The 16,719-nt window shown below is 47.4% G+C and overlaps 1 protein-coding gene across 5 annotated transcripts in view; it reads right to left on the minus strand.

Moving 5' to 3' along the window:
• LOC144174784 (sodium-dependent dopamine transporter-like) overlaps nucleotides 1-16,719 on the minus strand; it is a 126,514-nt gene that overhangs the window by 101,228 nt on the left and 8,567 nt on the right. Inside the window, exon 1 of one of the 5 annotated variants that reach the window (XM_077703669.1) lies at nucleotides 12,663-12,701. The exons of the other annotated variants lie outside the window; for them this stretch is intronic. Within the exon in view, the coding sequence (XP_077559795.1) occupies nucleotides 12,663-12,686 (24 nt within the window). The 5' untranslated portion in view covers nucleotides 12,687-12,701. Of the gene's footprint in view, nucleotides 1-12,662; nucleotides 12,702-16,719 lie in introns of those variants that run through there. 5 annotated transcript variants of the gene reach the window in all.

The raw sequence follows: 16,719 nt of genomic DNA on the forward strand, positions 1-16,719 counted from the left end.
TTAAGAGCGAATGTAGTAACGCAATGATGGTTTTTGTAATTTGTTATTGGCTTTCAATTACACCCTTTTTTTTTCTGTGAGTGTTACAGAAATCAGCGGAACCTTTTCTTTACCGGGATATGATCGCGAGGGTGACCACACCGAGCTGCCGTGCTATGCCTGATAAATAGGTTGACGGGGGAAGTGGAGTAATGCCAAGCGCACTAAAAGGCCGACTTTATAGCGAAATGAAGCTGTTGTGTGAGTTGTCGGCTTCGTGCACCTCCCCTAACGGGGGTGCGTTGACCGACTTTTTCAGCGTCATGGTCGATGACGTCGCAAGTAATTTCCTTCGCAATGAAAAAACTTGCATTCGCAACTCAACCGCCACTAAAGAGAGGGGTACGCTAACTTTAGATCTTTAGGTGACAACTGCTCTTAAAGCAGTGCGATGTGAAAAAAAAAAAAAAAAACTTAGAAAAAACGAGGATGAGATAGCCTTTGCTTTTTAGGACATGCCTCAGCTGTAGCTATGAACGTTGCGGGTAAAATGGCGTGGAAATTGCGACATTAGTTTCAAAAATTTTTTATGCGACTTTGGGGGGCCTTTTATCTCCAGTCACTTTTCTGGTGACGTGGGCATAATCTGTGTACGTACAATACTAGCATTTTGTGTCATCACTCAATATAACCGCAAACGCGAATTACTTCGCCAAAAGCTTAACCTTGCTTTTCGAAATTTACTATATACTCATCGTTCAATAACTTCAGCAACCAGAGCAAATAATCAGCGAAACGTGGCTCTTATTTTCAAAGCGCGTAATGGGAGCTTTGTTGCGAAGGTTCTAAGCTTCTTCGTGCAGCAATTTTCTGAACTAATTTCTCGCTTTGGAAAAAAAAAAAACACACTGGCAGCCTGAACAGCAGTAACGTGACTCCAAACTTAATGGAGTGGTCAAGAGAGGAATAGCTGAACAGCGATTACTCGGGGCTCTGTATTTCCCTCTCGAGCACTCGAGCGTCAGCTGTCACTTCTTGCCCCTTGCTCATTTTTGCACGTCGGCCAGAATGACAGCTTACGCAATCCGCACACTACGCATTTAGAACTCGCACTTAGGTATAGGGACACTCATTATCAGGTAGTTTTCCGTCTTGACGCGCGCGTGGCGTACTCCACGTGCCACGTTTTCGATCTATTCCCCGTGCATACGTCCGCTTACTTCTGAGCAGGTGGGATAGCACAAAGCAAGTAGACGCAAGTGTTAGCTGTCACTCGCTTACACCTTTTTAGACAAATTAGTACAAAGAGAAAAGCAAGGTTGTAGCGGTATTACACCCTGAAACGTTGATCTCTCTTTTTTTTTTCGTTTTGTCTAACAGAACCGTTTTCACTAAGACATGCAAAAAATAAGAGAGTAAGAAGAAACTGGGTGGCGAAATGGCCCAGCGATTCTGATGATAAGCAGAGTCTTTGCATGGTTGAAGCGGTGGTGTTAGGACAAAAAGGGAGGGAAATTCCAGACAGAACACTATAAGGGCACGCTCCAGGAGTGCGAAGGCTGTATTTGCTCAATAATCGAAATATAGCGGTAGTAAAAGACCGTTACTTTGTCTCGCTTTAAATAAGGCCTTTGCGTAGGCTATGACAAGAACCGATAATTTTCGCGATGGTGCTCTTTGGGCCCTGTAGGAGCATGGCAGAGAAAGTCGGTGCTCATAAACTGCGATGAGAAACTTCGCTTCATAATTGCTCCGCAAGACATCTGATATCTGTTAACCTAATGAGACGTCGTGCTAACAGAACACTTCAGGAGACAAGCGGTAATGCAATATGAATAAGGACAATCAAAGAGCGGTTTAATTTCTACACCTGTTCCCACATTTTTTCTACTCTGTAACCCCGCCGGACGGACGCATGTACCGCACGAAGCAGCGATGGCGGGGTTGAAGAACAAACAGGAAACTATTCGCACTTACCAACGGTCTCATACACCGACCCGTATCCACCCATTCAACAGCCCAGTCGGTGCAATATACTGTATTTTTTATTATTTCTGGTGAAATCACAGGCGTCAGAAATGCCATACTGGAGCGGCAGCCTGTGCTACTGACGCGGTCCCCAGGGACGTGCTCTTGAATTATTTCTATCCTCGAGCTGCACTGTGTCGCTGAGACAGGGCAAGCGTTTGCGTCTTTCTACAAGATGCGGAATTCTCGTATGCGCCACTGATAGTGTTCTGCCACCCCGAAACGCGATGAATGTAGCAATGTACGACGATAATTTCTGCCTATCATTTGCGAATAAATGGACGAATCGAGAACTTACACGTTCTTGCTGATAAATGACCGAGGTGGTGACAGACACCGTGTCAGCTTCAGAATGACAACGTCATCAACGTACGCTACGAATGGGGCTGAGGTTCTGCCTACCAAAGTCATATAGAGGCACGGAGAGAGGACGTGCACTTTACAAATGGCTTGACCAGAGTGGTAACATTACTGACACGTTAGCTTCATGATGACGTACGACCAACGCTGCATCTAACGTCATATGTTTTATAAAACTACGTTCGGTTAAGACTGTGCGCAAAAGAATTTGCGAAACAATACTTACACCTTACAATACTTACAATACTTGCAGTGGGCGTAGATAGGCTGGTGATGATGATGATGATCATGATGACTTACACCTAAACTACGCTTTAGGCTTCTTACCAAAGAGACTGACAGTTTTTTTTTTCTTCGACTGTTGTCTGCACCAGTACTTCGAATACTCAGCGACAAAGCTTCTCGCTATGGCATGCTCATTCTTGGCTAGGCGGCTGTATAATGCTGAAGCTTTCGAAGCGGGACAACGAAGTGTGGGGACAGTTCTAGCACTCTGCTGTCAGTCAGCACACTGCCCGTCTAGAAGTTTTTTTTTTTAACTGCACGTCCCCGTCAGTAGAAATCTGTTAAAAAAAAAAAGTGACGCCGAGAAAAACCGACACCAAAAAAAAAAAAAAAGCCTCGAAATTCGCCAAGGAACAGAAAAAATTTGGAGTCAATGCAGCGTTAAAAACAATAAGTAAGGGCAGAAAATACGACGTCAGGCCGTCATTAATGCATTCGCGAGCCACGCACTCACGAATACAATCCTCGCGACAGCGAATAGTGGATGGTACGTCATCGTCCTTCATGGAGAGGGGGATTACGATTCTGTTCATCATGCACGGGGAAATCTTGTTCCGGGTGGTGTTCCGGCAGTCCGCTGATGGTCAGGAACTGATAATCGAGCAGGTAAATTGTTTGAAAATAGAAATCATAATTCCGCTCCACATTTGTGGCCGTTGAGGTAAGGTGAGCTCGTAGGATAGGCTAGGAATAGGATGACGTGCGAGCGGCCTCACGATCGCATTAACTAGCCCTCTATAAGATCATCCGCCAGTAATAGGAGGCGGGTAATCCCGGTCACGATGGCACTGCATCGCAAAGGTAAAATGTGCGTACAGACAAATTTCTGCTTGGAGCAAGGTGCACATCATACTCTGTGGTAAATGGTGTTGCATTTTATTGTAAGGTGCTGCAGCCACCGAAAGAGACGAGACGGGAGAAGCGTCGGCGCCCCACGCAGGCGGAGTTCAAGACAGCTTGCCTGCCTTCAGTGAATTCCGAAAGCGCCTGGATCCCGTCACTCGACACCTAGTAGGATCGCCGCAGGCGCCTTCGAAGCAGTCTCCGGGGTTCGTTATATAGTACGAGTGTTACGAGTATTATATACGAGTTATACGAGTGTTATATATGCGCTGCGACCTGCGGGGCCATTGCGCGTGTGTTCTGCGCGGAGTGCTTCCGTGAACGCTACGAAATGAACAAGGACGCTCCCCCGCCGCCTGCTCAGAATGAAAGCTTATGTTGCAAGGGATGCCTGCAGCAACCCTCCCCATTCTTTTCTATGTATACTTCTTTTTCCTTCTCTCGAGATTCTCCCAATAAGCTCGGTCTGAAAACGGAATCAAAAGTCGACGCATCTTCTTTTTTAGGCTCCTGCACGCGCGGCCTCACCACCCCTAACATACGTGCGGTAAAGTTGTATCCTGTTTGCGAAAAGATTATGCCTCTAAACAAGTTATTATCAGTAAGCTCGTAAGAAAAAGCTACAGAAGAACAACAAGAGAGGGAAAGAGAAATATCTGACAGCTCATACGATTGTGCACACTACTCCGATGCGACCTGCGTAGGAATATCATAAGTGGCTCTGCTGTGTGGCTGAGTCTTCCGCATTGTGAGCAAGACGAAAACAGTGGCTGGTCGTTGTTTTAGAACAGTTAAGAACTCAGCTACCCGTATTATCACAGTACAACACGTCAAATGAGAATCGAAGGGTTTAGTTAGGTCGCAGGATCGGCGTCTCGGCTTACCCGGCAGCTTATCGGCGGTCACTACAACAGCCTGGCGAGCGGCTCGCTGACCACCTTTTTAGTGCTGGACTCCAGAGCAGCATGTTTTTATAACCCCAAGTTCAAACTACGCGCCTTAGACCAGCTTGCGCCATCTCGCGAGGCGCCCGCAATTCAGCGTTCAAGGCCACGTGACGCGTCGCGGTCAATGGGAACTGACAAGTAGTTGGCCTGCCACGGGATTGTGACGATGACGCGGTTGTGTTTGTGCCCGCTTATTTTATCACTGACAATAAAATGCAATGAAGAGCACGAAGTACCACGGAACACGTATATGGAAGGAGGATTTGCATGTTTAGCGGCATGAACATAGCCCGCATACTTGGTTCACCACATCTGAATGTCTGGGCAACCACTAAACGAACATTTATGGCATATTTCTGGCCGCCCGCATACTCAAAACAAACAAAAAAAGAAATCAGTGCCGTTATACTCTCTGAAGTAGGAGATGACCAGCGAAGCTCGGCGCAGCGCAAGAAGTGCACGAAATAGAATTTCTATGTACAGTCGGTAAAACGCTTGTCTATAACAGCGATTTCAACTTCAACCAGCCACATCCGAAAACTGCCGAAACATACTCGTTCCAAACATGTCGGAGGCAAAAGCGAAGGGCTAAGACTTCAGAATTCCGCAGTAGTTTTATTCAAATCCCGCACCGGCGGGGCAGGATAAGGCTGAGAGTACGAAATCTGTGTTATAGACAAGCCTTTTACAGGCTGTACGATACAGTTACAGTTTTTCTATTTCTATTTCTATGTACGATCCCGTTACAGTTTTTAACTTTGGGACCCTCGTCTGTATATTAATATTACTGTACTACTTTTTTGGAATGAATAATAAACTGAAACTGATAGAGCCTACTTCCTAGCTAATTAGCTGAATGAAACTTGGAAGGACTAGATATTTTTTTCTGGCAGGCAAACATGGGGCGGTCTGTTTAGGTGTATCCTGAAGAACCCATTCCCGCTTAAATCCGTACTATTCGAACCCATTCCCGAAACGCCCTTCCCGTTTAGCCCGTCCCACGTTGTAGGCACCTCCGTCTATGTAACACACCAACCCAAACAGCTCGATCACGGAGGACGGCAGCCACGTAACATACGACCATGACACGTCTCCGTTGAAATCTCCCTCCAGCAGAACCGGTATGTCAACTGTGAGCGCGTGAAACCTGTCTCCACGTGCAAGCCACCCCCTTCCTCAATAGTGCATGCATAAAAATGGCAAGCGCACGCATAAAAATAGACGCCTTGCCTGCCGACCAGTAAATTTCAGAGACCAGATGCCTGTCCTGCTAACAAGGTCATATCCAATTCTATTAGATAATTCCGTGGCCATTTCTGCGATTCAATTCTACAAATTCTGCAGGCTGATTTTATAGTGCTATGAGGTGGCTGTGTTAGACCAATAAGCTACCCAGTTTCTTGGCCAATCCCCAACGTGGGTATGTGTCATCAGTAGAGGAACAACAACAACAAAAATACACGGTGCGGGAAAAAGGTGGCAGTGGTGGAGACGAGTATAAGTGGGGCTGTAACCACACTCCCTCGGTAGATGGTCATGCTTCACTGCGCAACCCAAAAGGAGGAAAAGCCAATTTACGAAAACCAAGCTTAAACCGATCTCGTTAATGTGAGCTGCACCACTAGACACATATGCATTGCTGGGAAGACATTTTTCCCGGGGTCAGTATAAGACATTATAAATAAAAATGCCCTGAAGTCTTGCTTTTTTATTTTTATTATTATTTTATTTTCATACATTGACGCAAGTTACCGAGTCTTCCTTCCACACCGGGGCGAGAACTGGGGTATTAGGCATACACAGCTTCGCTGCAAAACTCAGTGGCGCTGTAAAACTGGGTGGCGAAAGGCTTTCCTTCGGCATTTATAAACACAAGAGCGAGTTAGACTCCTAAAGAACTCCGCCTTAGAGAGTGCGTCCGTATAATAACCCCTCAACCCCCCCCCCCCCACACACACACACACCACCATCATCATCGTCGTCGTCATTATCAGCATCTTCATCATCATTATTTTCTGCTCTGCGTATTTATTTCTATTTCCGCACATGTACGTAAGCGGACTTGCGTGCATGTGCGTATATGGTATAGAATGCGTTAGAACAAAAGTAAACCCCCCAAAACATTGTCCGCCCGTCTGCGGGTTTCGCTGGCAATGTCGTCAAAAGACGATAGTCTCGTGACTATCCGTCAGGTAATATTATCTTCTCTCTTCCCTCCCACCCCTCACGCTCTTTCCCTCCTCTATCGCTGCTCCCATGATGAAGGCAATGAAGGTTTGACCAACTAAATTCAATTTTCCGGTGTTCCGACCTCTCGCGCGTCACCTGTTGGCAACTCTTCATACTAAACTTTTTTACACCCTTTTAGCCAAAAAGGGTGCAGCATGAGTGGAAAAAAAACAGTGCAGTGGAAAAGGACATGAGTGGACAGTGCACGGCCAAACTGAATACCTCCGGATGTTCTGCCGGGCAAACGGAGCCGTAGGAGATTGCCACATCGCTGCACTCGCGCACACAAAACCCGTACGAAGCCTCCGACAGTGAAGCCTTCGAATTCCCGCCTGTAGAGTAGACTCGTAGGCCGAAAATACACTACGGAGTTTTGCTTATGCGGTTTTGTGCACCGAAACAACACCTGGGCTAAGCAGCGTGCCATAGTGGAGGACTCCGGATTAATTTTGACCACTTGGGGACCATTAGCGTTCGCGAAAGTGTCGTCACACGGGCGTTGCGCTTTTCTCCTCCATCTGAAAAGCGGGCACGGCGGCCGGGATGAGACCCGCATCATTGGGCTCAGCAGCACACCTTAACCACTCAAGCACATCGGCGGGTGGGGAGCGAAATCAGGGTGGTGGGCTCAGAAAGCCATGCACTTGTCAGCCGCAATCTTGGTTATTCACTAAATACACCCATCCAGCCACTCAATCCGACGATTTTCTGTTGGCAAGGGTGACACCCGACCAGCCGCGCCAGCGCTTCAATTTAAACACGGAAAAATAGTTTGTAATTCTTCTATGTTAACGGTTTTGATAAGTGTTGACGTCCATGATGGCGCGATGAAAAGTGAGCGACAAAACCACCGGGGAAGTGTTCCCAGATGCGGGCCACTCGCATCCCCATGTATGTGTTTGCATGTTTAAAGTTATCCGCCTCCTCCTCCTTCTCCTCCTCCTCTTCCTCCTCCTCCTCCTCCTCTCTTCGTCCTCGGAGGTTCCGCGAGGGCTCTGGGCCGCAATTAAGGAATTAGAAACAACCCCGTTTGCCCTGTCCCTCCTCCCAAAAAATTACCGGCTGTGGGCTCTTGCCACAGCAGGAACCAACAGTTCACTGCCTCTCGAGTTGCATGCCCGCGCGCGCCTTATCTTGCACTCAGATCTCTCACAGCGCTGTCCAAGCTGCAAGCTGCTCTTATTCTGCTTCAGAGGGCGTGTGCCGTTTCCTTTCGCTGCTGACGCTTAAGCGCCTTTGACTCGAAAGCTCGTTCGTCCCGCTATGCGCTCTGCTGGCCCATGACCAGCACTCGCAACTCTGCGCGTTTATATATGGACGAATGCCGTGTTTACAAACACGTGCGCGAAGCCGCGGCACTGAGCGCGTTGTTCATCGAGCGTGCATTAAGGGCACTTTGACCTAGTAAGTGCACTCGGTGTTGTACAATTTGCACTGACGTTGGAAACGACTGCGCCAGTCGCGGTGGCGAAACTGAGACTTTTTTAAATTTCGAGCGTTATTTCGCGGGTACTTGTTATTTCTCCGGTACTGGTATTCCGTTTTTTCATAATCCTACTATGCCCAGATTCCTTCCTGGTTTGCGTTTTGCAATGTCAAAATTAACTTTTCTAGTTAATTGGCTGGCGATTCCAGATACTTGTATTCGCTTTTGCGCCAACAATTGAATTTTGGGATGCAGGCGGTAAACAGGAACTCAATAGGTGAATAATTGGGTGGTGTCATAAACCAATCGCTGATGCCATTCCCGAGGGAGAGGGGGAGGAAATAGGTGGGCGTCAGAAAGGATGAGCTAAAATAGGAGCGAGATCGGCAGAATTAATTCGTGTCTGAAAGAAGGTAGAAAGGATCGCCGTGAAATGGAAAAGAGGATGAAGTGAAGGATGCATAAAAAAACAGTAGAAGGAGGCAAAAGGAAAGAAAAGTAAAGAAGCAAACCATTTACAGACTACGACAACAATGGCAGAACACCCCAAAAGAGAACAGGGTGGCGAAGAGGAAAAGGGAAAGACGGATGGAGGGAGAACGGCGGCATTCCAAAGTTTGTCTTTCTCTAACAACTCCTGTCATCATTCTCTCCGTGCTACGGTTTTGGGGCTTTTTCTACAGGGATACAGTGTCTGCCATCCACTCTTAAGGTGCAGCGTGTGGTCGATTATCTTGCCAATTTATGCTTCAAGAGCACGGGAACTATTTTTTTCTTGCTTTGCGCGTGCCTGTCTCTCTGTTATTCCCGCGTCTTTTGGTTGCGCAACCGTGTTCAAGCTTTTTTCTGCCATTCTCTCTCATTGTCACTCATTGTGTACATAATTCATCTGTCGATAATTTTCCCCTTCCCTGCGAAAGTATGTGCGATTTCTTTGGGAGAAGCAAGCAACCAACAAACCAAGGCGACAAGGGGACACAATTCAAGAATGCGTTGCCTGTTAAAGAAAAACTAAAGACGGCGCCGATAAAGAGTAACAACATATATCGACCAGATTTAGGGGAAATCCCCAAGGTGGAGTAAGTTTCTGCGTAGGAAAGTTTGACATCCACCTGAATGCAGCCATACGGCTACAAAGGAAAGCTATGCAGCTTCCTCAGAAACTTCGAAGTTGAAGAAAAAAAATCGTCCTGGTGCACGATTCGAACCCGGGACCACCGCTTAACCGGGGCAGTCGCTCTGCCAACTGAGCTTGGCAGGAGGCTAGTCGTTTGTAGCGCGAGTCGTTTGTAGCCGTATGGCTGCATTCAGGTGGATGTCAAACTTTCCTTCGCACAACATATATCCCTGTGAAATTTGCCGGAAAGGAAATAGCTGACGTCAGGGGAGAACACCAAAAAGGTGAGTTCAACGAGGGGCAGTTCATGCAGGGCTAACGGAACCAGGCGAAACCAGGCGAAACCAGATCGAATACTGGTGACGCAGCCAGGAGAAGAGCGGCCCTGCAGCTCTTGTCCTAGCTGCTGACTGCGTAAGCTGACACATGCTGTTGCGGATCAGGCGCCAGCGTTTGCTGGCTTTCTCAAGTATCATGCATGAGCATCAATCACAAAGCTTTCCTAAGCATCATCCACGAGCATCAAGGTAATCCACGCCACGCCAGCGTGGGCGAAAGCGATCCTCGTAAGGTTCGAGGGGCAGCTCTTGGACGCACCGTGGACCGGTGCACCTGCGGTCCTAGCAGTGGCGTCATGACACCTCGGCGGCGCCTCCTTTCAGATGCCACGGGTGGGGCGTTCATCTCCACCGCGTCGGACATCTCACGCCAGCGGCCTCTTGACCACGCCGGCCGCCACGTCACGATTGCTCCATGGCAGCGACACGTCATCGGCCTTCAAAATGGATTCGGCGACGCATGCTCTGCTATAAAAACGTTGCAAACGAATTTATACATTCATTCGGTTACTCCGAATACTCAAAACCAAGCTCCTAGCACCCAACCTATGACTCCATTTACCCGCAACCAACTCATCACTACATCTGTAGCTACATCTACAACTGCCTACCCGTTGAGAGACCCATGCCTCGACGGGTAGGCAGCAAGGATGGGTTCGGAAACTAAGATGGGTTTCTCCAAAGCAACACATTCATAAATTCATGACCTACAAACTTAGAAACATAGATCAATAACAATAAAATTATGGGTACAAGAATAAAATCATACTTATGGATCGACGCACTAAAACTATTTAAACACAAGATTATGGTCCGAGTAGAAAAATATTCAAAACTTCGGGCGTTAGGTGCGCTCGGACTGATTTCTCGGATACATCATTCGCACAATAAACCCGGAACTGTGCACATTCTGTATTAATTACGCCTAGCTTGCTTAGTAAAGCTTCGAAAAACGAAAACACAAAAGATTTGTCAAGGACAGAGCGCCGCTTACAAGTGCTTCCGTCGTTCGCCCGGGAATCTGCTGTAATTTCTCTTGACCATATCTGGCCAGTCCGGATGCGCCCCATTAATTTCACAAACCTCTGTCGTTATTTGTATTTTTGTTTTGTCTCCATGATCACTCATTTTCAACCTACAGCACTTATCGTTTAATTGGCTACGCTCAAACGTCTGAACTCTTAGCTCACACATCTATATTTCGCGCTTCACGGGCACCAATACGGAACATCATCGCGGTAGAATTCCTCAATTTATTGTTTTTGGTAACAAATGCCCGATTATTTTATTTCAAGATTCATATATAGTTCTCCCGCATTGCGCGCCCACACAAAACATGGAAATAACTAAGTTTTGAATGCATTCGGTTAGGACTGGGCAGTAAATATGGACTACGAACTACGAAAATCACACAGAGGTACAATGCCCTACAGAACGCAAGGATAGCCAAGCATACACGATTCCCACATACCACCAGGAATTCTCCGGTTATCATCTGCGCAATTATACTTGCCCGACATACCCGAACCAGTCGCTTAGCTAATAGTCCCCCATAACTACTTAATACGACGTTCCTTCCGGTACTTCAGTCGGCGCCAGATATTCTGTCGCCGCGTAATTAGTTATACAAGGTAGGAGTGGGAACCGAATCTTCAGCGACGCTGCTCAATGACACCACGTGTCGCGATGTCGCTGCTAATATACCGTCGATTTGGCGTCTGCCTCCCAACAAACCGCACCTGTATTCGCGCCGCCGAATGTCGCTGATAGCAGGCAGAATTACAGGGTTGAGCTGAGATTATTGGGTTCTAAGAATCGCCTGCCCTCCATTTACACCGCGACCCCCGTTGCCGCGAGCGCTCAAAGATGTTCCCTTGAAGGATGTGGACGGAGGGTGATTTGTTTTTTCTTCACCCGTTCTGTGGGCGGGGTCGGCGGAGCCGTCGATGGTTGCAGCTTTTACCCCGTGACCTTTTGCTCCAGGAAACAGCGGTTCGCGCGTTGCCATCTACGTTACCGCCATCTTTGGCCCGAAGAAGTCTTCTTGTCGTGTTTATTACGCCATGCCGGCTCGGGATTGTATGCTCATCGGGTGGGCTGAGAAGCGGGTTCGGCGGGCCGGCTTGAGCGCTGTCCTTTGTTACTTGTTTCGGGAAGGAAGTCGGTGCGAGCTTCTCAGCTGAGGACTGTCATTGCCACGTTAGACGCAACCGGGAAGGCTTCATCGCAAGAAAGCATGTAGACGCAGGACAGTTGGCTCTTTCTCGTTTCTCGCCTGCAATGTGGTTAGGGATATTTTGGAGCGTTATTTCTTCGTTTACATGCTAGCTATTGCCGAACTGTTCTTGGAGAAGTGAAACAATGTATGGTTCTTACATGAGAGCTGGACTCTAATAATGCAACGAGGAAAAAAACTGCTGTAGGAACAGGAACAGAACGAGGCAGCAGCAGCGAGAGGTATATCCACTATTGAGCAGATTTGTTTTTCTTGTATGGGGGGAACATAAACAAACCCGATTCAACACAGTAACAATACTGTAAGACAGGGTTTCGAACTTTCTCATCATCTGTGCATTATTATCAGTACTAACTCTTGCACCTGTCATCATCATCGCCTGTACATTATCATCATCCCCGCGTGTGGCTGTTCCTTCGCCCGAGCGCCTGAATAAACGGTCGACCCAACCGTTCTCTCTCAACGCTGACACAAGCAAGTGTCCTTATTCCGCGTTTAATTTTGAAGCGTTAGCGGAATTTGAACCAAAGGTGAGAGCGTATGATCTCAAATCCTATTCGTGCGACTATAATTAATCTTGCAGGGTGTTCACAGTGGAACAGATTACCCACGTTACTCATAAATTAGACATTGATCTGTGCGACAAATGAAATGGCACGATTTTTCATGGCCACCTTTCCCCATGGCTGAAAACGGCCCTCGAGAACTTTGACAGAGTTGGTTTGAATGAAGTCATATTATCAAGGAATCGCGAATATTGCACAGTACGGCACAGCCAGTAATGCAAGTTATCGTGCCAACCTAGGTAATACGATCCGGGCCGCTAAAGCTGAAAAAAAAAAGAATTGGCGAAACAACCTGGGTATATACATACTGCTTTCCGTATTTTCGATAGCATGGTCAGGCAGGAACGGGTGTTCACTAGGCTGTCCTCTCGGAAGACTTTTTTCTGGGTATTGGGTCGCGCTGTGAGCTGGATCCTTTTCACCGACAGTTGTCCTGTATGCACGCCTGAGCGTTCGCGCAGTATACCATGACCATGCTTCTAAGTATTTTTTTTTTGCCTGTTTTTACAAGCTAGCAAGTAATAAACAACCATATACCGAACCATGCTGCTGAAAATGCAATGTTTCGGGATACCGTGACACATAATAAAGTTTGTTAAAGAAAAAAACGCCGCGTTCCCTTTCTTGGAAACGACTGCGTTGCCTGTACCGCTTGCGACACATTTTATGGATCTGCGTGTTTTTTAGCCATTTTCTGCTGCGGCTAAAGGAAGCTGCTCATGGCGATAATTCTGCGTAGCGCCTACGTGACACCGGGAAGTATGGCAGTTAAAAACACCCGGTACCGCGGGTGCAAAGTTCTGCGGGACAATCTGACACTGATGGAGCGATGGAAAACAACTGCAGTCATGTTATTCTCAATACTGCGTGGCGCCACACAAGCGTGCAGGTTACATTTTTAGCGAGAAGGCGCGCAAACGGTTGATACGCCTTTCAGTGGCAACAATCACCGGAGTCGCTATCAAAAACTGCTTAAATAAACAAACGGATCGAAACACTATTGTTTCTTAAATATTGTATGTGCTATTATTCTGAGTTATTCTTCAAGTTATTCTGAGGCACACCCGGGAGCTATCTCTACTGAGAGCATTTTAAATGCTCATTCCAATGTGACACACCGAATAATACCTTTCGGGCCGTCCGTAATGCTTGACATGTCACAATTTCGCCGAATAGCAAAATACCACAATTAAAAGGCCTTAGGGACTTCACGTTTTCGTATAAGACTGTCTTAGAAAAAGCGCGGATTGCCGTCGTGCCTGTCCTAATTCTGCTTCGCCGTCGTCTATTCCGCGTTTTGTTTTATGATGTATAGCCCACTCACCCAACTTTCAATCGTGCATACAAGACTGCCCGAAATCCCTCTAAAAAATGCCTCCCCAGCAATGCGTTAATGTATTGTAGTGAAGCTGACTTAAGGGGGCTCGGCGTACTGCGAACTTTATAAGGCTTCGTGTGGTTTTATGGAGGTATTTAATTAAAGGAGCTATTGCCTCTTTGCTCTCAGACTCCTTATGTTGCCCATGAAAAAATTTCTTACCCCCAAAGCATTTGTTTATAGAGGTGGAGCCGACTTTAGAGAATCCCAGTGACGGCGCTTTATACGTAAATATGCGACCTGAAGGAGGTATTTGACAAAAAGCGATTGGGTTATCATACGTTGATATCATACTTCCTACATTGACCCTGACAAATTGTGCCCCCGCAACGCATTTCTCTATAGTAGAGAAGCCAATGTTAAAGGGGCTACGTGTATAGCAGATCGGCTTAAACGTTTATCTGAAAATTCCTACTTGGGAGTTTTTGCAGTTTTTTTATAGTGGCCGCCTTGAGTACCAGGAGATACTGCTGACACGCGTGCGCCTACTTTGCAGAGCGCTCGCATGTCAACGTGCCGTCGACTTCATCACAACATCAGTTGACGATGACGGCGTGCCGGTAATTCAAAGGAGTACAGACATAAAAATTTCATGTACCTTTTTATTTATTTTATCAATGCTTAAGGGCCTGGCAAACCCGAAACAGCACTTCAAATGCTTGAGTGCGCGATAATTAATTACATTGAACGGCCTGAAAATCGTCTGTTCTGGCTTCCCGCGCTTCCAGACCGGAGGGTGCGTGGAACAGAATCACGGAATGACCTCACCGTTTTATGCGGACGTCAAAATACCGCGAAGGCCGGAGGAGGCGTTGTTTCGACCGCGCCGCCGCTAGAGATGAGCGGAGGAACTGCCTGAAGTCGTTAGGCCTAGCAATGCGGCGCAAATTTGATGAGGGCTTTCAATAAAAGACCTGATAGCGGCTTCTGTTGCGATTCTGGGCCTTATTATCGGCTCTTTTCCCAAGTGTGGAACTTTGTTTTTGGTAAGAGTGTCTTTCTGGGCAGCGGTTATGCCTGCGTATCAATCACTTCGTGTACGTGTATCGCTTCGTGAACGCGCCAGCGCCCAATCGCAGCTCGCCGGGCCGCGCGCGTAAAGTGACGTCCCGAGTTTCTGACGAGCGTTGGAGGCATACGGCTACGTCCCTTTTCCCTCTCACGGAGTAATGCCCCGCTGATGTCCATTTGCTGCGCACCGCCCCGCGAGCTGTTCCGTCGTTGCGATAAATGGGATCAAATTGAAGTATGTTCCACGCGTCGCAGTCCGTTCATATTTCAGTCAGGGCATTCTGTCGAGTAAAGGAAGCGAACTGTGTAATAATATTAACACCAAAAATTGGTGTCAGTACCCCTGTAAACACGGCTACCGCTGTCACCGTGCCCGCTGAGGGGCCAGGTGGCTCGGAATCCGTTCAGCTGATCGGACAGAGATATGCATGGTTGTTTTATTATTAGACATGGGGGCTGTGTTGCTTCAGAGAGGGAGGCGCAGATCTTCATTGACTTGCAAAGCAGAATCGAACACGAAAATTTGTGTCAACGGGCTGCCTGACATGTACTACTCGATGCATCGTACCTCTTGCGGTCTCCCAGCGAAAACATGTTGAAAAAATAAAGTAGGCAAGCGTCGAAAAATATGTGTCGTCGAAGGACGGACGTTGAGAGGTCGCTCGGCACACTTTCCACACGGCGGAGCCATGACATGGTCATCCAATTCCATTCTTTAAAACATCACACATGTGGGCTGCTGTGAGTCAAGGTACTTTCCTTACTCTTTTCTTTTGAGCCCTTTTCCTCTATTCGGTTCTCGCTCTGATTTTACTTGTGGTCTTGTGTTTTCTATGACTAGGTGCTATAAAAGGGGCGCAGGCGAGACCCGTGCGAACACCACCCTAATGAAGAGGCCTGCGCGAAGAGGCAGCGACACAAGCGCGGCCGCCTGTATAGCAGCCTGGCCTGTTGTAACAGCGGAAATTATGAGTTATAAACAAATAATCTGCAACGCAGCCGTCAGCTCAAATGTACAAACAAGGAGCAACGTACGTGTGAGACGCCGCAGGCATTTTCGTGCATTTGGCGTCGATGACGAGCTACCCCTCGCGACCGACTTTTCAAGTGAGTCCCGAAAGGCGCGCCCGGCAGGCAGCTCCGTGTTTCAAAACAGAACTCACGTAATTGGGAGAGAGAGCCGAAGATCTCAGACACAGATGGCTCAGGCACACGGCGTATTGCGCATGCACGCGGTCGATATGACAGCCGTGGACTGGGATGTTGTAGTGCGCGTACGTACGCGGCTCACGAGGTTACCGATACATTCGTTCCTGTAGCTCGCGCTTTTACAGCTTAAGTGTGACGCTTCAGCGACGCCGCGGACATATACGACCCTACCAAGGAAGTGGTGGTCGGCGGATACGCGCACATCCCGGAAGCGGGGCTTATTCCGCTGCCAGCGTTCGGCGTTGCCCGAGAACGGCAACTCCTCAATATTTAGCTCAGTGCGGACGAATTTTGCGTCACTAGTTCGCGTGATAAGTTTTTGGAACCATGGCCAAAGTTTGAGAAAACTGGCAGTGGAATGTACAGGTGCCGTCAAAAGTAATTGGAACATGGTCTCGTAAATTAACAGAAATTTCTTCTTTCGGAAACTACATTGGTGTGTGTTTAAAGGAATCCTCCATAATGCAAAGAGCTTCCTGTACATCGGTAATGGCTGTCATAAAGCCAGAAAAGCAAATATTTATGATATTCACAAATACTTGTTCCAATTACTTATGACTGCACCTGCACGCGCTTTAAGAAGAAATTAGAACCTATTGTGCAAATTTTTGCACATCTTGCGCTCTTTTTCAAGTCGGCTCATTGTGAGAGATTAAAAAAAAATCTCGGATTATGATTTGAACGGATACTGCCAAAAATACAGCACAACATTGTTTTTTGCGATAACAGGTCATTTTGATGATGCTAGGATGTGGCGCTACTACTGT

This window comes from Haemaphysalis longicornis, unplaced genomic scaffold (genome assembly GCF_048455015.1).
Source record: "Haemaphysalis longicornis isolate Haplotype H1 unplaced genomic scaffold, Haemaphysalis longicornis Haplotype H1 scaffold_3, whole genome shotgun sequence".
Lineage (NCBI taxonomy): Eukaryota > Metazoa > Arthropoda > Arachnida > Ixodida > Ixodidae > Haemaphysalis > Haemaphysalis longicornis.